This window comes from Orbicella faveolata, unplaced genomic scaffold, assembly GCF_042242905.1.
Source record: "Orbicella faveolata isolate gen_17 unplaced genomic scaffold, um_ofav_v1 contig_14, whole genome shotgun sequence".
NCBI classification, from domain to species: domain Eukaryota; kingdom Metazoa; phylum Cnidaria; class Anthozoa; order Scleractinia; family Merulinidae; genus Orbicella; species Orbicella faveolata.
The window spans coordinates 18,243,699-18,268,613 of NW_028301541.1; the positions used below are offsets into that span (position 1 = coordinate 18,243,699).

Genomic DNA, 24,915 nt, shown 5'->3' on the forward strand with positions numbered 1-24,915 from the left:
CTAAAGGAAACGCGGTTTTTCATTAAATCCAGCCTTTTTCGATGAATTTCGATTAAAGCCAATGTTGGCAACATAGCTATGCATTCCTTTTTTGAAACTATGCCTTTTTCAGAAAATTACGAATTTTTCAATATTTTGAAATGCTCTCAAAATGTGACCATTTAGAAATGAAACAAAATCGATGCATAGTGTAATGAGGATTTAAATTAAAATATTAAATCAATGAAAAAAATCCCAAGAAAGTAATTTGCCTTGGAGCCTTTACATTTTTTCTGTATTAGTCACATGACCATGGGCGTGGCCTGATGACGTCATCACTAGTGTTACTGATCGTGAAAAAATTGAAACACGTGAAATAACACCTAACTAAAAATGATGAGGTTATATGAGACTAAATTTTCCTTAGCAACGGCTTGAAAAGATCGGTTAAGGTTTGCTTAAATTTATTCGACTTGTTCAAGTTAGGAAACATTTTCCACATGTTTTCACGATCTTTGGAAACCCCTTTGGATTGGAGAGGCAAAGTAGCCCAATAGTACCCACACTGTGTTCGTCACTCTTTTTTTGTATGTTTTTGTTGGCTATTTTGGGGGGTTGACCCTGCACAAAACCTGACAAATACAAAAGGTGGTTGTGTGCTCTTACAACTATCCAATAGAAGCATTGCAATTATGTAATTCGTGCATATTGTCAACCTCGTTCCCAGGGTCCTCTCTTGGAAGGAGGTTGGCATATTCTATGAGCATTGAACAAAAGATGTGCAGGGTAAAGAAACTTCCAACATAAATCTTAGCCTGTTTGTTTGCTTCTTTGGTGTTTGCTGGGCTTCTTTAAACCACTTCCCTCTATTTACGGTGGACAGAACCATTCTCTGCCAAGTTTGGCATTTATATGCTGGGGGTAACCCTGCAATGGGCTAGCACCCCATCCAGTGTGTTGTTGACTGCTACAGAAACCCAGGATAACCGTCAGTGGCATGAGAAACTGGACTTGGAGGTAGACAGGGGCTGGGGGGGGGGGGGGAGGGGGTGCATAGGCTAAATGCTATCAACCCTGATTACTCAGGGTGAAGTCTAAAAGGCTGCAGGTATTGTCTATTCCTTATTTTCATTCATAACTTTCAATCCATAAAAAAGAAAAAAACGATTTCTAATGCCCCCTTTTAAGTTAAAATAGGCATAAAAATGGTCATGGTGGTCACACTAGATGTTGATTACGTAAAGCACCCTCTGAAACACAGCAAAAATGTCTCGTTCATTTAACTGTTTAAATTTTATTGCCCTGGATTAATATTCTAGATTATAAATAAACTTACAAGGCACATGTAACATTAGAACAATATTTTTTTTGGAACTTTAAGAAATAACCAAGAGGCATTTGAAACATGCAGTGACCAACAAGTATTGAATCTGAACATTGGTCATTTTGGATGAAAAACATTTTGGAAGACAAACTTACAAATACTCTGCACTGATTTTTCAAGCCGAGAATGTGTTTACAAATAAATAAATTTATTCTTGTCTAGCCTCTGTGAAAATCTGCTTCCAAGTATTTCTAAAGGTTCAATAAAGCAATTACAGAGATCTTTAATTTGCAGGCACAATCTTTATTGAATGTTAAATGATGAACACTGGGATGAAACGTAATTAGATATGACACATTCTTGTGTGTTCTAGAAATATGAATTTGCAAATTACATATATGTATAAATTACAAATAAAACATTTACATGCCTGCTTTTAAAAATTTTCTGCTAACTCTACTATTATCGAAGTTGTTTATATAAATAAAAAGGCTTTATGATGAAGTTCTAGAACAACACAAGGAACTAACAAGCAAAGAGATAACATCCAAAATGTCATCCCATCCATCAAGGGCCTGCTTGTTCCTCTCCAAGAATGTTTGATATATTAAAGTCACTGTTCTGTACACTTTTGGATAACTTAAGTACATAATAGTAAGTTATTAGACAGTCAATGAATCGCTTTTCAGAAATCTGCAAATTCCTTTGCACACTTCTCCGAAGTGGATATGCGAAGGGGTTCTTCCTCGTAATCATCAAAGTTGCTGGGATCTCCGGGGCCTTTACACTTGGGAATAAAAGGCGCTTCAACCTTAAACCAAGACAACATTGATATCCAGTTAACGCTTCAAAGTAAATGACAACAAAACCCTTTGAAAGTAAGATTTCTCACTACAAAACTGATACAAATTCTGAGTCCCTTGTACTATCCAGGGATGCAATAATGGTACAACACATTATTATCCAATTTTTGCTCCATTATCTGTCAAGTGGTCACTTACAGGAGGTTAAAGACGAAAAAAAGTTCAAACTTTTAGCTCTGAAAGTGGTCGTGGTCGTTTATGAGAGGTGGTTGCTTACAAGAGGTTCTAAATATAGTGATTTCACGTGAAACCTTTAGGTATTTTGGAAAACTGGTTGCTGAGGAGAGGTGGTTGCTTACGAGGGATGGTCGCAACAGGAGGTTTGACTGTGAACTTAGTTCAAGCCAAAAAACATTTCATGAGAGGATATGGATACTTTTCGTAACACCATCTTTGACCTGATCCAAGTCAGTTTTGTTAATTGCCAAATATACAATGTACAGATATCTGAAAAATTGTCAAAATTGACTATCAGTAGTTGCATTGTAAAAAGAATATGACATACTTTTCGTTGATAGATGGCTATCCAGTCTGTAGAGCTAAACCATTTGTGACCTCGAATGTCTCCCACACCATTCTTGAGATTTCCATATCTCTTTGTGAGATCTACTTGCAAAAGGTTACGCAAGAGATCTTTCAGATCAGCGGTAAAATGTGAAGGGAAGCGCACCTGAAAAGACAAGGAATTCGACAAGAGATCACATTGTTAAGTCATACATGTACAGTAGACTTCAAAATGTCAGTGTTGGTTGTTACAGCTACGACTCTCAAAAGCCACTGCTCTCTTACCTTTCCGGATACAATCTTTTCATATATCTGTATTGGCTGATCAGCAAAGAAGGGTGGATATCCAGCAGCCATTTCATAGATGAGAACACCTAAAGCCCACCAATCGACAGCTTTGTTATAACCCTGCAAGAAAGCACAACATTGTAATGTCAATGAAAACTGGCCATAACATCAAAGAAGTCTAATGTCACAACCTAAATGTAAAAGGACTAAGTCTGACTTTAACGGAACGGAGGAGTTTAATCTTTTTATCTAATCATATCTACCAGAGTTAAATTATTTATGCAGGTAGGCCTCTTTTGTTCATTGGCTAATTTAGGTGCGTTAACTTACATATAGTTACATATACCTAGGCTTGTTTTAAAGGCACTGTCACATAATTCAATACACATTTTTTTTCATACAGTCAATCCCTTAAAGTAGACAGACTTCACACCAAGATATGAATGGATTGGATTACAAGAGGCTCCTTTGTGGAAGGATAAAAATGCAACTGGTTCATGTGTGGTTAGGACCATATCCAACTATCCTGATTTCACTTAAGAGAGGCACCCCTCTTTCAGAAGGCTATCCCAAAAAGAGACAAGCTGTATTTAGTAGACCAGACACATCTTTAGCTGAACATAAAGATACACTGTAATGCAGATTTGATGCTGTTTACCTTACTAAGAATGATCTCAGGAGCAAGGTACTCTGGTGTTCCACATAAAGTCCATGTTCTTCCTTTGACTCGCTTAGCAAATCCAAAATCTGTCACCTGAAACGTGATATGTACCAGATGTTCATGTATTTTGCGAAGTATTAGCCTTCAGCTACTGAATATAAATGAGTGAAGCTCAAATATGAATACATAATTTATTTGTTATGGTTGTTTCTGTTTGTATGTTTTTTTTTTTTACAACAACAGAGGAGGAAGATCTCAAAATATGCCTTGACTTGTTCAAAGTTGAAAATTCTTCATTTCCAGTACACAATTTGAATGGGTTTATCTTGTCAATTAGTTGTCTCAGTGGACCACTTTACAGTACAGTGTTTGGGCAAGTTGTTTCAAATTCACACTACAAAGTTGTTAATTGTCATAAAACTTACCACTTTAATTAAATAATCTTTGCTTACCTTTAAATATCCTTTCTCATCAATGAGAAGATTCTCTGGTTTCAGATCCCTGAGATAAAAGCAGATATATTTAAGCATTCAAGACTGGTACCAGCTTGAAATAATATCAAAATCAATAAAAAAATTAAAGGTATGGGTAAACTATTATTTTAGTAATTAAACAATTTAATTCATGGATTATTTTTTAAATTAATTCATCAACTGATATCACCAAGATTGTCAACTGGGCATCCTGACTTTTAAAGTTGGATGCCTAAAGGGCTTCCAACAGCTTTTCCTATAGAAGAGCCTGTATTTCTCTGATTACCTGTATATAAGGTCTAGGGAGTGTAAGTACTCAAAAGCCAACACAATCTGTGATGCATAGAATCTTGAATGAGTTTCACTGCAATGGAAATTACAAAAAGCATACTAAGCAACTGCTTGTGCTATAGACAAAATAGTTAGCCTTACACCTACATAAAAATTAATAAATAAAAACCAGGGTGATGGAAGCTTATAACAAGTTAAGGATCAAACACGACCTAAACACATCACCTCTGCAACACCAGTAAAGTTGTCTACCCCTAACTGAGGAATCAAGCCAACTGGGAGCTGGTCATGTTAGTTGGTAATAGACCCACAGAAGATGAAAATATGGAAGGAAAATGTATGAAATATTTCTTATATTCTGTCCTGTACAACAACAATTACCCTCAACAAGTGACTTATTTTACATGCTATGTGTGAAGTGATTAAAAATAAGCGCAAAGGACGAGTGATAAAATATTTGTCTTGAGGTCATGTCAGCAGAACTTGAAACTAATAAATCAGCTTCAACAGGCTATCACTGCTATTTACTACTATCAAAATTCTTATGGCAATGTCCCAAGAAGTGAAAATAATATGCACGGTCAGATACATTGTCTAATAGACCAACTATTTAGAACTATGAATAAATATCATCTTTACTCTTCATCTTATATATATTAGTAACTACTTTCTACAATTGAACCCCACTATTTCAAACTCTCAGGGGAAACAAAAAATAGTTTGGAATGGCAGGAGTTCAAAAAGGCCAATAGTAAATGACTGAAGGTCAAATCCAAGGGAAATGGTTTTCAGTTCAAGATAATGGGGAATTTGAAACAACCGAATTTGATTTAGCACGGTCCAACTGTGTCCATAAACGTTTAAATGAATTGACAGACATCAATATTTCTAAGCAAAGATGGGGGGGAAAGTAGTGTAAAGCTTATTATTATAAGTTCTTTTGCATCCAAACTCAAAATATACAGTTGAATCAATACATGCATGTAGCCTAAGGTAGGTCACTGGAGATTCCTGGGAGTAGGGGGAGTATGTCAAAAGACAACAATATTATTCTACAAGAAAGTGTGAAGCCAAAGTAGAATTTTGAAAGGGGTGGGAAGGGGGTTCAACCCAGAAAAACTTGCATGGTTCAAGGGCTATATTTTTTCCTCTGATTCCACAACATAATCTACATGCTAGTAACCCAAGCAAGAAAGGATAAGCAGAAATGAACAAGACTGCTAAAGTATTGGGGAGCAGACTTACACTTTACCCTTACATTTAAAAAAATCATTTCTAGTTACCTGAATCTTCCAATACGTCGTAGATGAGAGAACATTTCACCTCCCAGAACAAACTCCAGAACCATATACAAGTTGGAATTATCCTAATAATAAGAAATATTAAAATCATTTTCCTTGGTTCTGCTACAAAAAGACATCTTTATAATTCTTGAAGGATCATTTTTGTCCCCAGGCTCAGGGGTTATCTTATATGGGACATATAACAGCTAACCTAAAATTGAACCATTTTAAAAATGTACATTTTTTAAATGCACTTTCTATTTGTTATCAATGGGTACATTTCAGATTAACAAATACATAACCCTCCGTTTGATGCCTTCATCTACAGTTTCTAAAATTGAGTTCAAAGTTTGTGTCAGTTGGAATCCCATCTAACTAAACTAGTCAGTTATATTTTCTAGACAACAAAAGTTGCTTTTTTGTTAGGATCAATTCTTTGCTCTAAAAGGGGTGATGTATGTTAATACCCAAGACTCGCCAAGATGCCAAGACCTTCTCAATAACAAGAACTGTTAAAAGAATGTCTGATAAGAAAAGAGTACTTTCTGAAGTATAATAAACAGAGCAGTGTAAACAGTGGTATTTAGGTGTCCAATAGGTTAACTGTCCTTAAAGTTGTCACTTATCAAGGAGGAAAAAAAGTAACAAAATAGTATTGAGTAGATAGTTTACAACAAATCCAACAGTGTTCACAGTTAAAATAACTTCAATCCTATTTACAATATTCTCTAATGTCATTAACAATCCTTTCTGTCATTAGGTCAATATCATAACCAGATAAGTTTAACATATATTGAATTAGATTATAAATATACCTATCTTGTGTTGAAAATAAGCTACCTGTCTTAAGTTAAAATTTAATATGATGAAGTAAATACTGTGCTTACAGAGTCAAGCAAGTATATTTGAATGTTAGCTTACTGATCAAAGGAATTATTGGAACCAAAAGCAACCAACCTTAAAATGCCATTCCAGATTCACCAAGAAGGGGAAAGTGATGGCTTGCAAGATCCTTTTCTCGTTTAAAGTGTGCTCTACTTGTTTTAACTTCACAACCTTCAAGTTTGAAGCAAATTACCATTAAGTCTTACATGTTATTCAAATCAAGATGATTAATTTACTATAACACCTGTTACATTGTAAGATTGGTCCCCAAATCCTAATGTAATCATTCACTTCGAATGACCAACTATTGCAAACACAGCACAACAAGAATGTAGCAATTTTATTCTTGGAAACAGATGTGCAAAAAAAGCACGTCGATTTTGTGCATTTGCCTTCGCTGTCTTAGTACGTGACGCGCGGATCTTCAAATTAACATTTGCGAATAAGTCGACGAACAGGTTGTTATTTACAACTTACACTGTGCATTTCACATTATTTTGAAATTCGTGAGCAACACAGAAATTATCGACTACAAAAATAAAGCAACAGGTAAACTAGTTACGACTAACCACGGTCAAGGAAGCAAACTGTGAGGAGACGATTTCCAACACAAAAATTCTCACGAAGCTAAAAAATAAAAACCTCCGCCAGTCATCGTCTTGAAAAACAATATATTCTTCGGCAACCCGACTCAATATATATTCAACAGAACAAAACCAAGATTACCTTTTGCTTGTCTAATATTTTCATTGCAAAATATCGTGAGCTACTCTTGTGTTGTACAAGCATAACACGACCAAATGATCCAGTTCCCAAGGTCTTCAGACGCTCGAAGTCCTCCAAACCAGCCGTATTCTGTATGCATCAAACAGACATGACATGAGCGACATCGCGAAAATCAATAAAGAAATTATACTTCCAAAGGTAAAGTAAGTTTCGGGTCGCCGATACGAAAACCTTGTAATCGTGTGCTTCCAACAAGCAGACTTAGAATCAAGCACCGTTGTTCGCAATACAATCTTTAAAGAACAGAGCACCGTTTAAAGTAATTTACAAGTCTCACCCAACAAAAGAGTGTACATGAAAAAGGTGAATATATTTTTAGTTGAAACCGAACGAAGATACGACTCTATAATTAACAAACGTACAAGAAAAATTCTCACCTGTGATGGATGCTCCCATTTTGAATTAAACTCTTCTTTTGCCTCGTTCAGGAACGCTCTTACTACGGGAAAGATAACAAAACAAAACATGAAGGTTTTTCGCTTGCATGAGTATAACAACAGATGCCCCCGCGAAATTTATTATACCATTTTCTGGGTCTCCTCTCTTCGTTGGAGCGTTGCCCATGTCTTAACGGGCAACCACTTATAGAAGATACTCTGAAGCTCTCGTTGCAGTAAAAAATATTGATACCCAGCACACAAATCTGCCTAAAATACTTGGATTCTAGTTCAGTATTTTCCACCGTAGCTGGTATCAAAGAGACAACCTCCCGGCCAAAGACAGACCTAGTGACGTTTTCCGTTTTCACAGCGACGCATTTTCATTGGTCGGTTAAAAACCAGACAATCGGAAACTACTAAATATGGAAATGTTCGGCAATCTCCAGCTGAACGAAACAGAAGCGGAGGAGAATTGCCAGACTGATTCTAGGAAGGTTCGAGTCTTACTTGAAGATTGAAGGTGAAAATAGTTAGTTTATATAACCGCTACTGAACTTCCTGCAGTTATTCGAAGTTAAAAAACTAAGCTTATGGTACATGAATCTAGCAAAATGCTATATGGCCTGACAAATTGACCAAAAAACATCAATAACATCAACATGTAAGCTTACTCAGATTAAGCTTAAGTTTATTGTGGCTTTTTTTCTAAATGCAAATAACAAGAAAAAAAGACATTTTAATATCGATGAACCTTGTATCTGGAAAATGTGCCCAGATTATTTCCATGAAAATATACCACTTTTTCTACAAAAATAAGTTCACACCCAAGCGAGGTGAACATTAATTTAATTTAGGAAATAGCCCAAAGAAAATATACATGATTGGTTTAAAATCGTATTTTCATAAGTCAATAGCGTCACAGCACTAGGGTGAGTTGTTGATGTAATAATGGCGCAAACAAAGAGAATTTACATATTGACAATCAAAGTAAACAAGTTTTCTTTTTTTCATCGCAGAACTTTCTGAAAGTAGTAGAAAACAATAGTCATGTTCTCCGTGTTTCTATCGAGTTTTAGTATAAGTCTACTAGTGTTCTACCATGAATGCCGTTCTCTGATTGGCTACACGACTCACTATCTATTCTACAGTGAGTAGTGTAGCAGTCTACCCTTGTTAACAAAATGACGGCCACTTCTTGACATTTTCAAAGTCGATTTACACAAAATAACTAGATTACAGTGCTGTATTCACTCTCGATTTCCATGCGTAATAGAAATCTTGAGCTCATAAAATTATCCAATAATTGTTTAATAGAAACACTCGTGGAAGTTTAGGAGAACTTGAAAAAGCTGTGGAAACACTCGCCTGTTGACTCGTGTTCCCACAGCATTTCTCGTTCACTGAAACTTCCACTTGCGATTCTATTAAACAATTAGATTATGAGCTACAGATTTCTGTTGCATGATAGTTGACGAGGGCACAGCCCAAGTCAACTATCACGAATAGAAATTGAGACTAAATAATCTAGTTGTTTAGTGTAAACCTACTAGTCGTTCATAACTTTATCTACATCCTCTTCACAGACACTTAAAAATGGAAAGAAGCGACCGCCAGTTTGTCATAAAGTACACACTGCTATATATAGGCTACTCAGTATCTACAAGAGAATAGACAGTGAGTAGCGTAGCCAATTAGCAAATGGCATTTGTTATGGAACGCTAGTAGATTTACACTAAAACTTGATAGAAACAAGGCACATGTAAACGCTTTCTAATTTGTAATTAATTGGTCATATGATGCCATCTTGTACAGTCAACAACCACCTTGTGGACACTCCTTATTACATTTTTTTAGAAGCATCCAGAACCTCAGTTTTTAATAATTTAAATGTGCTAGGAAAATCTACTGTGGATTTAGCAAAAACAGTCCATGCTATTGTGGCCTTGCCCCGTCAAAGAGGTCCAGCAGATATCTAGAATTGTACATACGAAGGTCCCAATAAATCTGGGGTTTATTTACAAATCACAAAGAAAAAATATAAAGTTTAAATCAACTGTGGAATAAACTGGACAAATAATTCATAACCATTAAACATAAGAGCCTCAATCACGCTTCACAACAATAAAATAACCAACCCAAATGAAACATCCTGCAAATATAATGTAAGGAACCACTTTTATAGCAGAAGTCGACTTTGCAAAATATATTTGCTAAACAATACTTCAAATACGACCCATTTAGTTTTGACTGGAGTTTTTCATATGTATATTTTTGCGATAAGGTACATAACATTCTCTGGAATATACTGGAAAAATCAGTAACAAGGATATTTGTCTATAATTTCCACATTGGAACCAGTCTATTTTTGTGATCAACAAGATCATTATTAAACTTTGAGCATACTGTTGCATTCAGTTATGGAACCTATCATCTTGATTTTATTTCTGTCCGTCTTCTACAAGAAGTTAGTTTTATAAAGCATTTATGTAGATGTGTACTAATTCCACTCAATTTACATTATCTAATGCTATGAATACAGGGGCGTAGCTAGGGGGATCCTGGGGTGCCCATGCCCCCCCCTTTTCTAAACCTTTTTAAGTAAACAGCCTACAGCAGGTGGAAAGAACGAAATGAAAATCTGGTGAGTACCCTCTTTGACACCGTGTGACCTCCCCCGTTGAAAAATCCTGGCTACGCCCCTGGAATGTAGTATTAGTCTGTTTATTGAATAAAAATTTGGAAGCTGAGTTGACACAGAACTAGCAGGTACTGATAGGGTAAGCTGGAAAATAACATGTCTAAGGCAACCTGACTCTACCACCAATATACAGCGAGAAAGAAAATAAGTGAGGATTGCCCCACTCAAAAGTGAGAGACTTTTTGAAAGGTCTCTGACCAAAACCATATCGCATTTCTCATCACTACATACTGTAATTCAATAGCAATCAATAATATTACTATCAAAATGAACCAATCATACGGTATTGAACCACATTCCGGTATACCAAAGCAAGCTTCACAGTTGCCTGATACTCCTCCCCCTTTATTTTCTCAGTGTTTTGTGCTGTTCCTCAACTGACTGAAACCCTTGAACAGACTAACCCAAAAGTTCCATCAATACTGATTATGCAATCCTACAGAGATTTGCGTAGTATGTAGGGTCATGGATTGATTGATATTTTGCATTATGATTATGAGCAAGGAAAAATTTTTCTTTGCAGTCAACAATCTTAATATTTAGAAGCATTAGGTGCTTGCAATTGAAACCTTTGTTTCTTTGTGGAGATCCACAATAAAATCCTTCCCCCTGTATCTCCCAGGGGTTTAATTAAACTATGTGAAGTTGAACCAGATATTTCAAAAAGAACAGGGTGCAACCACCTCCCCACCCCCACCCTCGACTCCACCCCTGGTCAAAGAAACGCCAATATTACTGCTTGCTTAGCAACAATGTACGCAGAGGTCAAGGTACACGCACGAAAGAGTAACAATTCATGCAGAGTTATCTATTCGATCGACATTGGTAAAATAACTGAGTAAATTTTACCGACTGGATCGTGTTACAATGAAGAAGAAAATCTTCTCCAAATCAATCAACAGCCGTCAGAGATATTAAAAACGTTTTAGAACAATACCTAAACTTCGAAGACCCCCTTATGTAAACGCTAGAATGGTATTGACAGATTAGATTTCGCTAAATTGGCTTTCTGAATTCAAAATTAACTTTTAGTTACTGGTAAATGACTCGTGAGTTACGTTTGGTCACTTTAAAATGACCTTTCAGCTTTGTAATTAAGAAGCCATTACAGAATTCCTACAGCGAAAGGTCACAAATAAACACAAAAGAACCTTAAGTATATTTATTGTTTCGATACAGACTTTTCTGAAGTGGAGTAAAGACTTCTTTTCAGCTAAACTTCTTAAATCGAATACCGATCTAACGCAGAGAATAGAAACATAGTTCGACACAGACAAAGCGCCTGTAAATAAAAAGAATATTTGCGTGGCAAAACTGCATTGACGTCAAATGGTCGAGGGCACTTTAGGAATGCCGCTCTATGTTTACAAGTGACTTTGGTTGATAAATCGAATTCCATCGAATAACTCAGTTATTTATCGAGTTGTTACATAAACGCCTGCCGTGGTTACAGAATTGACAGCTCTTTCCACAGTGTAGACTACAATATCAACACGATAAAACACAAAGAACTTACTTATGTCATTCTTTGCTGCTTTCTTCGCTAACGGCATGGCACTTACAAATCAAGATTAAACGCTGCAGGAATCCAAGGCAGATTTCTTCAGTTGTACCGGCTGCAGATGGAATGTGGAGACAAAATTGTAAAGTAGCGAACTATTGAAGAACTCAAACACCCGAAAGGGCAACCTTTTTGCCCAAAACGTTTGCACCATGCTTTATGGCCCGAGGGATCTTCTGTTTTGTCAGTGACACAGCAAGCTATTTATACACTTTATAAATATTCGCTCGACGTTTGATTTGATCTTTTTTACCTGTTCTGCGGTTATCAGCACAACTATGGTGATATTTCCCTCTTCGTTAAGTGCCCGCTGTTTTCAAATATGGCACAGCTGTCTGGATCAAGGAGCGAAGTGAACTTGCGAGAGGTACTATCGATCGACGGGATGGGATCTCGATTATGCCGAAGTCCCTGGAGGCCAAAACTAGTTTGTTATTCGGAGCAGAAGGGGAGGAGCCTTTTTCAACAATCACTAATTTATGTATCCTTCTGTTTATTTTTTCACCGCGTAAATCTGCATAGCTTTAACGCTCTCGTACGTGGAGCTATTTGTCGATATACTATTTACTTTTGTCCAAACCCTTTTTCATATTTGGTCGAGTCTGAAACTCTCTTTCCAAGTACTCGACAAAAAAGCTGCTACAAAATTCTACGGACAAGTGTAATATTTTATTTGACTTGCATGCTGATAACGTTATTTAACACATTTGTTATTTTGTGGAACAGGAGTTGACCTTTTGTTGCTATGGCAATATACAACAAATCTCTCTATTCATTACAAATTGGGTAAGGAATAAATACAATCATGTTACAAATTAATTTTAAAGCCCGGAAGCGACTGTTTGTCTAACACGCGTTTCATTTTACTCTGTAACCAATAGAACCGAAAACCTTACAAAGAAAACGTATTAGAAATAAATTCACAAATATTGACTGTGTGCTCTCTAGCAAGGGAAATAATTCAAGTTAATTAGTGATAATCATAGTTCATCAAAATTTTCTCCAAACAATCTTTTAGTTTCATTTTATTTCAATTTATCAAAAAGAGTGCTTTCATTCACAACTTCTTTGAATTTTCAAACTTTGGAAAAAAGATCCATGAGCAAATTGATCCCACAATCTAGTGATCCTTTTCAATGATCTTGTTTGTTTTAAATTTTAATCTTACAATTATTGTAAGTTAACTGTGATTAATACTTTACAATTTAAAATTTTAGAATTCTTGCCAAAGTCTTCAATTAGTGGTGTTAAAACTGCTAGCTAGCATTTTATTGATATTAAAATAAAGTTATTATTAGTAATGAAATAAAATAAAATTTGAATTATGTTTTAATATTTGAAATAATATTTGAATTACGTTTAAAATAAAATTGAATTATGTCGTTTTGGGGAGGAAACTTTTGAGAGCTTGTATCTCATACAGATATTGAATTAATTCACTGATGTTAGAACAGTTTTCAATTGAGTGTCAAAAGTAATCAGGAAATTACTTTGGTTTTGGCTTTGGTTTAACTACAGTTTGAGATTGGCTGAATAGTCTAATTGGTAGGTAATTGCAGGTCCAGAAAATATCCATAATCCCCCCACAGAAGGAATTGGAATTTCCTGGGAGTGTGTGATTCTGTGACCCCAAAAAATGTAAAGAAATGTATGAAACCTAATAATATTGGAATTTCCAGATGGCTGGCGGGTTTATAGAAAAAAATCCCTTCTGTCGGGGAGGTATGGATATTTTCTGACATGCATGGAAAATAGCTAGTCTGAGATAGGGCAGGGGTTATTGGTGCCTAGTTTAGAACAGGGTTGCAAAATCAAGTTCATCATAGGGTAAGGCTGTATTTAGGTAACACCATTTATATGGGAATACCAATAAATTGTTGTTGTTGTTGTTGTTGACAGGCTCCATGCTTATGATCTTATTCAGATGACTTGCTTGCAAGTTTTACACAGTGGTGCCTAAACAGTGTTAATTTTTGCCGTCAAATGGTAGAAATATTGAGTATGGTGGACACATAAGGAATCTCTTAAAGAATCATGCTAAAAAAGCTTGTAATACAAGCCAGACAACATAATAAAAGTTTTAATTGAAGCAAAAATGGAGCAGAACATGCAATGTTAAATAACATCAACATCATACTGTTTTTTCAACTAATTCTATACTTACTAACTTGATAAGCTACTTTTTGCTACTGCGGAGCTTTAGAATTAAGTAAAGGGTCACTACATTTTAATGAAAATAGATATCAATTTCTCATTGTTTAGACTTATTGAAAAAGTTTAGTTTAAGGCCATGTAGCTAATATTGCAAGTGAATTCCAAATTTAAAAGGTTGCATTCCTTTTGATGCACGTTAGTAATGATAATCATAAAAGTAAAAACTCATTTATTTGCGATGTAATAAGGTAATGCCTTATGGACTATAATTTGGCAAATAGATAACTTCTGCATGAATTCATTGTTAGATGGTCTGTGTTTGAAAGTGTGCATAAACATTAAGAATTTTCGTTTACATTCCCTATAAAATACAGAATTTGATTCTTTCACATGGTTGTCTGGCTATGAGGGTTGAGAATTGTATCAAGATTTACCACACCTAGAATTCAGAACTGGCCAGTCAGAAGGTCTGCGGTCATGATATCTTATGATATCAAGGCACTGACCTGATAAACCCAGATTCAGGTATGGTAAATATCCAATGATAAATCTTTTGTATCATTCAGTGGTGTAGCAGGTGAGTTTAGTGGAGCCATGGTTCATGCTTTGGCAAGGCACAAGAAAGCCAAAATGGGAATCATGGTTCAACCAAACTTGTCTGATATGCAGCTGAAGAATACCAGAAAGGTGTAACTAGGAATAAGAATGACAAACACTGCAGAGCCATTATACTGACTATGATGGCAAATTCGGTCACCTACTCCATCAATAGCGCTGCCTACAGCAAAACCCTGTGACAACCCTGTGCATAACCTTTTGTTTCTTGATGTTCCTGTTGCTGTCTGTCAGACTACCTCAATTTGTTAATACTGATTTTTGACGCAGAATAGATTCACAGCCGCAGGTTATGCTTTTTGTAAGTCTCTGTGTAGTCTAGGCTCCTTCGCAGCCATTATTAGGGTCCTGTTGCGTGACGACCCTAATAACGGCTGTATAGTTCACCGGACCTTCACATGGGCCCTACCATGTTGATTTATCCATTTATGAAAAATCAAAGTCATCTCTGAGGTCGCTGTACTCCAAGACATGCTTCCTTATTTTTGAGGTATCTGTCCAAGTAACAAAGTCCTCCATGTTCCTTGTAACAAGAAAAGCGGGATCCATTATGACTTCGGGCCCAACTCTTACATGACCTTGTTCAATGTACTTCACCGCATCTTTGATAGCTTGAGCCATTCTCAATCGCACCATAACAACAGGCAAGCGCCGCCGACAGAGCGCAGAGGCGCTTAGCTTATCGCACAAAGACAAGTTGTTTTTAGCTTTGATTAAGCCAAGTGAGTACAATTTCTCCAACAACTGTTCTGTGGCTTCGCCTCGAAATGGATCTTTAGGATCGAGCTGTTTAATTTTCGTGGCGAGTGATTTCGCCATCCCACAAACTTTGTTGTATTTGGTGTAATCTTCTCTCTTCTGGATGTGGTACTTTCGAAGCACCTTCACTTCGCGTATGTTATTGTCGCTTTTCCATGAAATAAAGTCGACCTTTTTCAAGAGTTTCTTCTCGTGAAATTTCAGTTTTCTCACCATTTTCACAACACGAGGAGAAACAACTAAACCCAGTCCTTTCGCTTTTGAACGTAATACCGCTGGCTACAAACTACCGTAACAATCTGAGTCCCAGGCTCTTCTCTGCTTTCGAATCCAACATGGCGGTCGGTCCTCGAGAACTGGCGTGGTAACAAGCGAGAGAAATGTTGTATCTTGTTGGTCTTGGTTTAGGAGACGCCAAGGATATCACAGTTAAGGGACTAGAAATCGTTAAAAAGGCAGACTACGTCTTTCTGGAAGCATATACCTCCATCCTTTGTGTGAGGAAGGAAGTGTTGGTAGGTACTCAAAGTACTCCTACGTATCAAATAAGAATGGGGGAAAGAGAGGAAGATGTAAACAGGGCAATCAGGGTGCAAAGAGAAGTAATTTTCGGTCTTTCTCTTCAGGCAAGCTGTGACTTTAAATTAAAGTAATACGATAATTTCATCACTAACAGTGCTTCTTTAATTTGAATTTCCTCGAAAAGCTTTCTAGAAACTTACTGATAATATATTGATCAGTCCCTATTTATCTTTAAAATATATTTCAGGAAGAATTTTATGGATGCAAAATCGAGTTAGCTGATAGGGAAACTGTGGAACAAAATTCTGGTGGGTAGTTTATCCTTTGACAATGTTGTTGTTCGTCCTTCGTAGTCGAAGATGACCAAAGACATCTAGTTTGTTAATAAATTTCTAAGGTGTGTCCGGAGGTGGCTGATGAGACCAATCCGGGCAAGGAAGCCTCCCGGGGGGGGGGACTCCCATATGGAATGGACGGGGATGCTCGTCGTCTCGCTTAGGGGTGTAAATGTCGGATTTTGGTCTCGCTTAGGGTGTTCTGGGCAAAATGTCATTATTTTTAGCCGTCAAGGTCTCGTTAAGGGTTGCACACGAAGAAATAACAAAACAGAAAGAATTTTGATTCTTTATATTTACTCAATTCATATAAACAAATTCGCCATCATTAAATGTCACTGTACTTTTTATTTGTCTGTTTTATAAACTGGTCTCTTTTAGGGGTCTGCATAAGCTTCGGCCACGCCCAGATTGGTCTCTTTTAGGGGTTAAATTCAAAATTTCCGACGAGCATCCCCGTCCACTCCATATGGGAGTCCCCCCCCCGGGGGAAGCCTCTCCCACAGGTAGGGCAGAAGTGGGTAGGGGCTGTGCTGTTAGTGCTGGCAGCTCTTTCCTTGCGTACTGCTCACTTCTCCTCGGCTTGACGGGACCTGCGTTCCACACCTGCGTGGGCTCCTTTGGTGATGAGTTGGCGCCAGGAGGGTCTGTCGGAGGCAAGAGACTCCCAGGATTCAGTGCTGATGTTGAAGTCTTTTAGGGAGACTTTTAGACTGTCCTTGTAGTGCTTTCACTGCTCTCCAACTGTGTGCTTGCCAGAGCAGAGTTCCCCGTAGAAGAGCTGCTTTGGAATGCAGTCATCTGGCATGCGGGAGACGTGGCCTGCCCATCTCAGCTGGGCCTTGCGCATGACAGTGATGGCACTGGGAAGGTCTGCCTGCTTCAGGACTTCTGTGTCCGAGACTTTGCCCTGCCAGCGAATGTGGAGAATGTTTCGGAGGCACCGCAGATGAAAGAGGGTGACTAGCTTCTCATGCCGTCTGTACGCAGTCCAGGTTTCACAGCCGTAGAGTAAGGAGGTGAGGACCACAGCATGGTCCTTTGACAATATTTATGCTTGATTGCTCGCTTACTGGCTTCAGTTGATTGATTGATTGATTGATTGATTGATTGATTGATTGATTGATTGATATACAGATTAGTTTGAGCAATATCTTAGAGCTAAAGCTAACTTTTTTCTGTCTATAGATCTTCTTTTGGAGCATGCTAAGGACAAAGATGTGGCTTTCTTGGTTGTAGGAGATCCATTTGGGTGAGAAAAGAACAACATTTGTTTATAGAAATATGACAACCGAGTAATAAACTTGAGAAACTGTCATTACTATCACAATCTCTGAACTGTAGATGAAGTACAATCACTGAATATTTCCCAGTGTTTCAGACCATAAGGTTTAGAATCATCATCATCATATTGTTTTGAGGCAATATATTAGAGTCCAGTTCATACTATAGAGCATCCAGTTTAGTTTTTGTGGGATGTAAGATGGGAATTAAAATGAAGGTGGGACTTGACCGATACTTGACATGTTGAGGGCAGGATATGGGATAAATAACCACAGTAGGGAATGGGATATACTGTATTTTGCAGTCATAGTGAAGAATTTTTGGAGTAGTTGAACGGGACAGTGAATCATGTGTTTTGAATTGTGTGGCTTTGCACTATGCCAACACAGCATACAAGCAAAAAAAATGTGATCATTGTACTTGGCAAGCCTTTTGAATGTCACAGACTGTAGTCTATCATTAATATGGAAAGTACAGATCTAATCTGATTCACCTTGCTGAAAGAGAGTTCCATCAATGATAAAATATGACAAGTTTAAAATAATAATTATTATAATTATTATCATTCAATGCATTTTTTTCTTCCTTTCCACTGGCCGAGAGCCAACCATATGACCTGCACATAACTGCCTACAAATAATGGTCTGCTCATGTGTAGTGCTGTCTTAATGTGTTTTGCTTCAAACAGTATTGTGCTCATGCATAACTGTAACCATGATCTGTAGTGAAAAATGGCAGATTGCTCCCCTGAGCTGTCAGAGAGTGATTAAACAAGAAAACAAATGTGGTGATCGAATGATAAAATAATATTATTGAACTCGGTTATTGCAAAATATCATTGTTTGTCAGGTCTCGCAGATCAATTATTTTCCTCAGCCTTCGGCTTTGGCAAATAACTGACCTGCTCTCCACTGACAAGTGACGATATGTTGCTCAAACTCATCCAATAATTATTAAATATTAATTTTTAGGGCTACTACTCACGCAGACCTCGTGTTGCGAGCATGTCAAATGAACATTCCTTACCAAGTCATTCATAATGCTTCCATTATGAATGCAGTTGGATGCTGCGGTCTTCAGGTAGTTATTAATTTTGCTATAGTGTAACTTTGCTATGAGTAGTTTGACCATGGAAATCGTTTTATCGTGAAGATTTACCTTTTGTCCCTTTTCTGGAGGGGAAAGGCAATTGTCATGCATTTTGTGTTCTCCAGAACTTTCAGTCTAGTTTCTGAAATGCCATAGAAACATGGAAAATGTTGTCTATTTCTTTAATAATTATTGTATCTATAACAACATTCTTGATTGTAATTGGTTCTCCATGTACCTACTTGTCATGTAATCAGTGTGCTATCGCATGGATGTCCAATTACAGGTATTCATATACAACTTTTTGTAATTGGATACCTGTAATTGGATACCTACGCCATTTGCACTTAAATATGTGTAACATGAACTTTAATGGCTTCCTTATTGTTTCCCACAGTTTTTCAAACTCATGAAAAGCGCTATTAACTTTCCAATTTTGAAATTTGTTGAAATTTGTTGTTGATGTGATTAATTAGTAATTGGACGTTGTGTCCTACAATTTAGGGTGTAATAACATTTGTGCTCATAATTTCAAATCTACCTTGTGGTGTGCGCTCATCTGGTTTTGAATATTATTGTCCATGATGAATTATCTTGACACTGTATCATTTACATGCACTCTAACTTCCAGTTATACAACTTTGGAGAGACAGTCTCTATTGTTCTGTGGACAGACAACTGGAAACCAGACAGTTTTTATGATAAAATTGCATCTAACAGAAAACAAGGTCTTCATACACTCTGTCTATTAGGTAAGTGATAACAGAAAATATACCTTTAAATTAAGCCCCAAGGGCAATTTTTCCTCTTCAAGGACTTTGAAACTGTCAGATTTTATTTCTTTAGCTGGTAATTTTTAACTTACATGTACAGGTAGTGTGTGGTAAAAAAGGTAAAGTCTGGATAAAGTAGCCAAGTGGCAAATCTTGCTGGGACTTATCCCAGGTTCTGTAGCATGAAGTGACTAGGGGTATTTTTTCTACCCCTTGGATGGAATGCTAGTCCAACGCAGGGTTACCCCCAGCATTAAATTTGTCAGTACCCATTTATACACCTGGGCGGAGAGAGGCACTGTGAGAGTAAAGTGTCTTGCCCAAGAACACAACACAATGTCCCCAGCCACAGTTCGATCCAGAGTCGAGCACACTAGCCATGAGGCTATCGCGTGTGATACCCTTAAGAATATCTTGACTAGTATTGTAATTTCAGAGGTGCAATATGTTACACCAGAAAGCAAGATTCTGAAGGTAGCAGGAACTGGGTGAAATAGGGAAAAATCATGACATCCCTCACAGAGGCAGGAGCCATTACAGAACGAGTAGGAACTGGGATTGAAAATATACCAAATGCAATAAGTTCAGTCCCCCTTCCCACCCCTCTGTTTACTTCTTCATTTCGATCTTGATAATTTAGCTAGTTTAACTGACTGAGCAGAGTTTAATATCTTTTACATTACCTGTATTCGTGTTTTTTGTATTTCTGCAGACATAAAGGTTAAGGAACAGTCCGTGGAGAATCTAATGAAGTCAGTGAGACAAAGTTGTTCTGAGTAAACAAATAAATGTTTTTTTCTTCAATTGGCACCATCTTTTCTAATATTATTACGGGCTGACTTAACTACAACAATGCATATTTGTATAATTTTACTGCTACAGGGGTAGGAAGATATTTGAACCGCCACGCTACATGAGTGTGAATGAAGCTGTAAGTCAGTTGCTGGATGTGGTCAATAACAGAGATATAAAAGGGGAGCCTCCAGGTAAAGTAACACGCTGTTATCCAAAAAGGAAATGATTGACCTAAAACCAGAACCAAATTTGAAAACGCAACAATCACCGGTCATTTTGGATTTGTGCTTGAGGAAAACTCGTCACGGAAATCACATGATTATCGTTACATGTATGTCATCGTTTTCGAAAAGCTCCGTTTCTAAACTGTTTTCCGTCCGCACTAAAACGTAAAGCCAGCGTTTTCAAATTCCTCTGGTCTGAAGAGGTTTTTCGAAAAGCTCTGTTTTCGTGACGGATTAGTGTAGACGGTAGGCCTAACCAGAGAAATTGGCCTGCGTTTTCAAATTTCTCCGGTGTAGCGTGGACGGGGCCAAAGTAAGCACTGCCGGCCGGTCACAGCAAACGTAAATTGCCCATTTAGCCAATGAGAGCTCCAGGTTTAAACAGCCAAACCTTAGCAGGCACGGGAGAACATGCAACTCGAGCGCAGCGCGGGAAAATGCGCTGAGCTAAGTTGTGATTGGTTAAGATTTTCCTCCTGATTGGCTTAAATACACAGCATATTACCCTAATTGGTCAGAACACGTTAGATGAGTTTTTATGAGGCTAGCAAATGAGAAACTGAACGTTCTGATGAATAAACCAAAACATTCTATAACAATAGTTGCCATAAAAAAAAACACTCCTTGTTGTGATAAAATTAATTTAGGTCCAGCCAGGAAACGGTTGATTTTTATAAAATGACTGAGCTACTACGCGCGCTCTCATTGATCGATAGGTGTGTCTAGATGAGAGAATGCAAACACGGTTGTGACGTTTTAGCTTCGCGCGTATTTGTGAGAATTATTTTATAAAAGCAATAGAACACTTTTTCCGTATTAACATAGCCTCATCTAAACACTCGGGGGTTGAGAGAATTCTCGAAAGTTACGCAAACCCTCGACTACGTCTCGGGTTTGCATAACTGTCTTGAATTCTCCGAACCCTCCTCGTGTTTAGATGAGGCTATGTAAACACGGAAAAAGTGTTCTATTGCTAAAGTGGTGAAAAAGGCAAGAAAATGCTACAAAAGCCGTTTTATCCAAACACAATTTATCGATTAAGAGAACTCAGGCCAGTGGCTTTTAAATAGCTTAGTGACAGATCAAATCCTTTAGTGTTGAAAATCAAACTTGTCAAACTTCAGAAATTGTATGTTGCTTTATTTCTCTGAAGATTGTTTTCTCTTGAATTAAGAGACGTTTTGCTCCTAAACCAAACTTGCGATGATTCGTGAGCAAGCGTTTATTGAATCAAAAGCCTTTCGCCGAGAAAGTCTGGCGTCGCAGAAAGTTTGTTTATGAAACTTTAAAGTTTGCTGGCGAATCGTTGAAGGTTAACTGGCAAAATATCACAAGTTTGGTGGCGAGCAAACATTAGAGGAAAACCCTCTTTTCGCGCCAGTTGCCGCCTTAGAGGCAAGTGAGAGTAAATATACTTTGGCTTCAGTTTACATGTATGAGTGATTTCAAATGTGTATTAGCTTAACTTGTTTCCTCTTTATACTTCGAAATCATTGCAGACAAAAAGAGGCTTTCGTATTGATTCGTGCATTAGTCTACCAGGCTAAATCTTGTACTTATTATTTTTCTCTATTTTTGTTAGCTTACACAGAATCCACAATTGCAGTGGGCCTGGCACGAGTTGGTGCAGCCAATCAGCAGATAGTATGCGGCAGCATGAAGGAGCTGTTGTCACATGACCTCGGTCCGCCATTGCACTCACTTATTATACCTGGACACTTACATTTTATAGAAAAAGACATGCTTAGACTATTCGCTTTGAATCCTAATATACTTGACGAAAGCTGACCTGACAGTAATTCTAGATTGGTTTTAACAAAATGAGATCCACCATGCCTAAATTTTTCAAGTTCGTCGTTTACAATCCTTGTTAATCTTCTCTATCCTAAACAATCCTTGTTCTAGTTAACTACAATTTTCAGGTTTCCTTCAATCTAAAGGTAACTTTATACGAGGCCAAGACAACTCAAAATGCCGTGAATGAGCTCCTTGTAAAGGAGGCTGCCTCCCAGAACATCTTCAGAACATTTACCAATTTGCCCACTGATGTTGTTTCGTTCGTAATCCGTGTTAATCTTCCCGAGTCCTAGCCATCCTTGTTTATTTATTTTCAGTTTATTGTTACTTCTTTAGTGTTTTTCTTCCTGAGTAAACAATTATTTGAGTTTTCCTTTGATTTGAAAGTACAGTAATTTTGAACATCAGAAAAGTAGGCTTCGAATCGACGAGAACTTGCTGTTGAAAAGAGCTCAGATTTTACTCCCTCTCTTCTTTGAAAACCAGCTCTGTCGAGTTCAAATCTTCTCATCGAATTTTACACCTGCTCAAATTTTGTCTTGCGTGTCTCCTAGTCATGTCACAAGCAGACGATATCAATACAACAAAAGCCCGAAATCCGTCTGTGTTCGCAGGCTATGTCAACCCTCGCTTACTCTCAGGTCGTTTGACTGTGTGTCCATTCGTCCAATTGTTATCCTTTAGTGTACTTTAGTCGACTCTCGTTCGGGTTTGCCTATGGGAACGCCATGTTGAAGGGATCAAGACTCTCGTCCTCTCTTTTTTGTGGGGTATGGATTGGGAATTTTGGAATCGCTTACCAATATTTTTACCCATCTAGATAATATTTAGGTCGGCACCTTCATACTGAGTCGTTGGTTTAGATTATCGTCTTCAAAGACACTATAGCACTTGTTTTTCTAGCTGGGGGGGGGGGGGGTCAATAAGGCTTGAGCCACGCCTAGATTGGTTTCTTTCAGGGGTTTCCACTTCAAAAGTTTATGATATAAATTTATTATGGGAGCCGTCGCGTGAACGGTCGATCACTAAAGGCACCGGTCTAGTGTTCACTCTCAGCTCGTCCCGTTTAGGGCAAGACCAGTTCTAAAAATTGACCTGCTTTTTAGTAGGTCCAAAAATGTGATGCGGCTTGGCAGCGGGAAGGCACTACGCATAGCAGACAAAGACCAAACTGGTCCTCATTCTTGTCCCAAGAACCATCTGTCCGTTTTGGTCGGCGGAACCCTGGCGCGAGGAAAACGTAGAAGTCTGGAGACACAGTAACTGCTTATATATATACTGGACTGAGATTTTCCCTTAGTCAACTCTGGTTTTCTTCACGAAAATGTCCTCTGGTTGATCTCTACTGAGCTTCGACCGTGCGATCAAATCACTACAAACCTCGACAGATTTTAACAAAGGGAGTTAAAAGAGAAGTAAAATTCTGACTGGAAGTGGCGAAGTTTCCGTTGTTCAAAGCCCGATTATTTCTTAACATCGATTAAACGAAGGGTTAAATCTAACCATGCTCGCTAGGTGGATTATACGATTAATTCTTTAATCGGTAGATTAAAAAATAAAAGTCAGTAAAAATGGCTAACTTGTTGTATGGTTATGTCGGTGTTGATGGGCGAAGCTGAAAAGAAGCAAAGACAGTTTAGGAGCATCGGGTTTACGATTAAAAGATAAACAGTCGAAGAAAATACGAAAGAAACAAAAGTCCAAAGTCCATTAATTTTCACTTCGCTGTGTTTCTTAGCGAAGTACAGTGAAACCTGTATTAAGCGGACCCCATATTAAGCGGACACCAGCTTGAGTCCCTAATTTGTTTTCCTACATTTACAGTAAAATAAGCCTGCATTCAGCGGACACCCCTGTTACGCGGACGCGGACACCAATATAAAGTCATTTTGTTGCACAAAACCTGCAATAAGCGGACACTTCGAAAGCATTGTACCTCTAAAAGTTCAGCTGAGACTCCTTTAACATTGTTCAGCGACGTCGCTTTAAAGCTAAGTGATTATTTCAGATTGATGCATTGACTGACTGGACATTGTGCTGTGAGCAGTCTTTGATCTCACACTGTGTTACACTGTGTTACAAAAGGGTTAATAATTAACTATTATTGCACAACATATTAGAACCTGTTTTCTGCGGACACCCTATATTAAGCGGATCCCTGTATTAAGCGGACACTAATGAAGGTCTCATGGGTGTCCGCTTAATACAGGTTTCACTGAACACATTTTAAGGAAGGTAAGGACGCTGAAAGGCGTTTTTTAAATATAAATAAGTACTCTCTTTTGCGTTGCTCTGAAGGTTTTTGCACTTGTCACGAACCCCCTACGTTAAACCACAACGGCAACGTCAACGGGAGCAGTCGCTAAACAAAAGATTTAATGAGCAGAAGAATGACTGTGCACGTGCGTTCTTGGCACATTTCTTTGCCGTCCTCTGCAAAACAACAACGTGAGATGATCAAAATTTGCGTTGTCTGGAGAACGCGACACACAACGGCTACTTTTTTTAAAATTCCATTTCAAATTTTATCTCTTCCCAGATCTTGGTCGTCTGGGCATTCGTTATAGTGTTTGTAAATTTGCTTTGCAGAAT

At 37.8% G+C, this 24,915-nt stretch overlaps 3 protein-coding genes across 5 annotated transcripts; 1 reads left to right on the top strand and 2 right to left on the bottom strand.

Annotated features, from left to right (window-relative positions):
- Window positions 1-1,253: 1,253 nt before the first annotated feature.
- On the bottom strand, window positions 1,254-12,498 carry LOC110064521 (cAMP-dependent protein kinase catalytic subunit alpha-like). Of its 3 annotated transcripts, XM_089286827.1 has the most exons (12): window positions 12,230-12,498; window positions 11,932-12,031; window positions 7,715-7,776; window positions 7,278-7,406; window positions 6,624-6,722; window positions 5,667-5,749; window positions 4,379-4,456; window positions 4,072-4,120; window positions 3,617-3,712; window positions 2,956-3,078; window positions 2,672-2,836; window positions 1,254-2,114 (listed from the first exon to the last, which is right to left on the bottom strand). In XM_089286827.1, exons 2-12 carry the CDS (start codon window positions 11,966-11,968, stop codon window positions 1,989-1,991), a joined length of 1,047 nt encoding a protein of 348 aa, XP_089142953.1. In that variant the 5' UTR covers window positions 11,969-12,031; window positions 12,230-12,498; the 3' UTR covers window positions 1,254-1,988. The 3 variants fall into 3 exon arrangements, with proteins under 3 accessions (XP_089142953.1, XP_089142954.1, XP_020627238.1); XM_089286828.1 differs by having other exon boundaries at window positions 11,932-12,498; XM_020771579.2 differs by lacking the exons at window positions 11,932-12,031; window positions 12,230-12,498 and adding an exon at window positions 7,862-8,075.
- A 125-nt stretch (window positions 12,499-12,623) lies between these two features.
- On the bottom strand, window positions 12,624-15,757 carry LOC110064518 (U3 small nucleolar ribonucleoprotein IMP3-like). The gene has a single exon (XM_089286830.1). It carries the CDS (start codon window positions 15,718-15,720, stop codon window positions 15,172-15,174), a length of 549 nt encoding a protein of 182 aa, XP_089142956.1. The 5' UTR covers window positions 15,721-15,757; the 3' UTR covers window positions 12,624-15,171.
- Window positions 15,758-15,800: 43 nt separating this feature from the next.
- Window positions 15,801-22,702, top strand: LOC110064516 (diphthine methyl ester synthase-like). Its single transcript, XM_020771575.2, has 8 exons — window positions 15,801-16,019; window positions 16,274-16,334; window positions 17,550-17,613; window positions 18,617-18,725; window positions 19,366-19,486; window positions 20,220-20,259; window positions 20,390-20,493; window positions 22,109-22,702. The coding sequence occupies exons 1-8, from the start codon at window positions 15,885-15,887 to the stop codon at window positions 22,312-22,314; spliced, it is 840 nt and encodes a 279-aa protein (XP_020627234.2). The 5' UTR covers window positions 15,801-15,884; the 3' UTR covers window positions 22,315-22,702.
- Window positions 22,703-24,915: the final 2,213 nt, after the last annotated feature.

Excerpts from the sequence above, each read along its gene's own strand:
- LOC110064521 (XM_020771579.2), bottom strand. The coding sequence starts at position 7,901 with ATGGGCAACGCTCCAACGAAGAGAGGAGACCCAGAAAATG. Across the intron at positions 6,723-7,277 it reads AAATATTAGACAAGCAAAAG|GTTGTGAAGTTAAAACAAGT; the intron begins GTAATCTTGGTT and ends TCAAACTTGAAG. Across the intron at positions 5,750-6,623 it reads ATCTGGAATGGCATTTTAAG|GATAATTCCAACTTGTATAT; the intron begins GTTGGTTGCTTT and ends TCTTATTATTAG.
- LOC110064518 (XM_089286830.1), bottom strand. The coding sequence starts at position 15,720 with ATGGTGAGAAAACTGAAATTTCACGAGAAGAAACTCTTGAAAAAGGTC.
- LOC110064516 (XM_020771575.2), top strand. The coding sequence starts at position 15,885 with ATGTTGTATCTTGTTGGTCTTGGTTTAGGAGACGCCAAGGATATCACA. Across the intron at positions 17,614-18,616 it reads GTTGTAGGAGATCCATTTGG|GGCTACTACTCACGCAGACC; the intron begins GTGAGAAAAGAA and ends ATTAATTTTTAG. Across the intron at positions 19,487-20,219 it reads TCATACACTCTGTCTATTAG|ACATAAAGGTTAAGGAACAG; the intron begins GTAAGTGATAAC and ends GTATTTCTGCAG.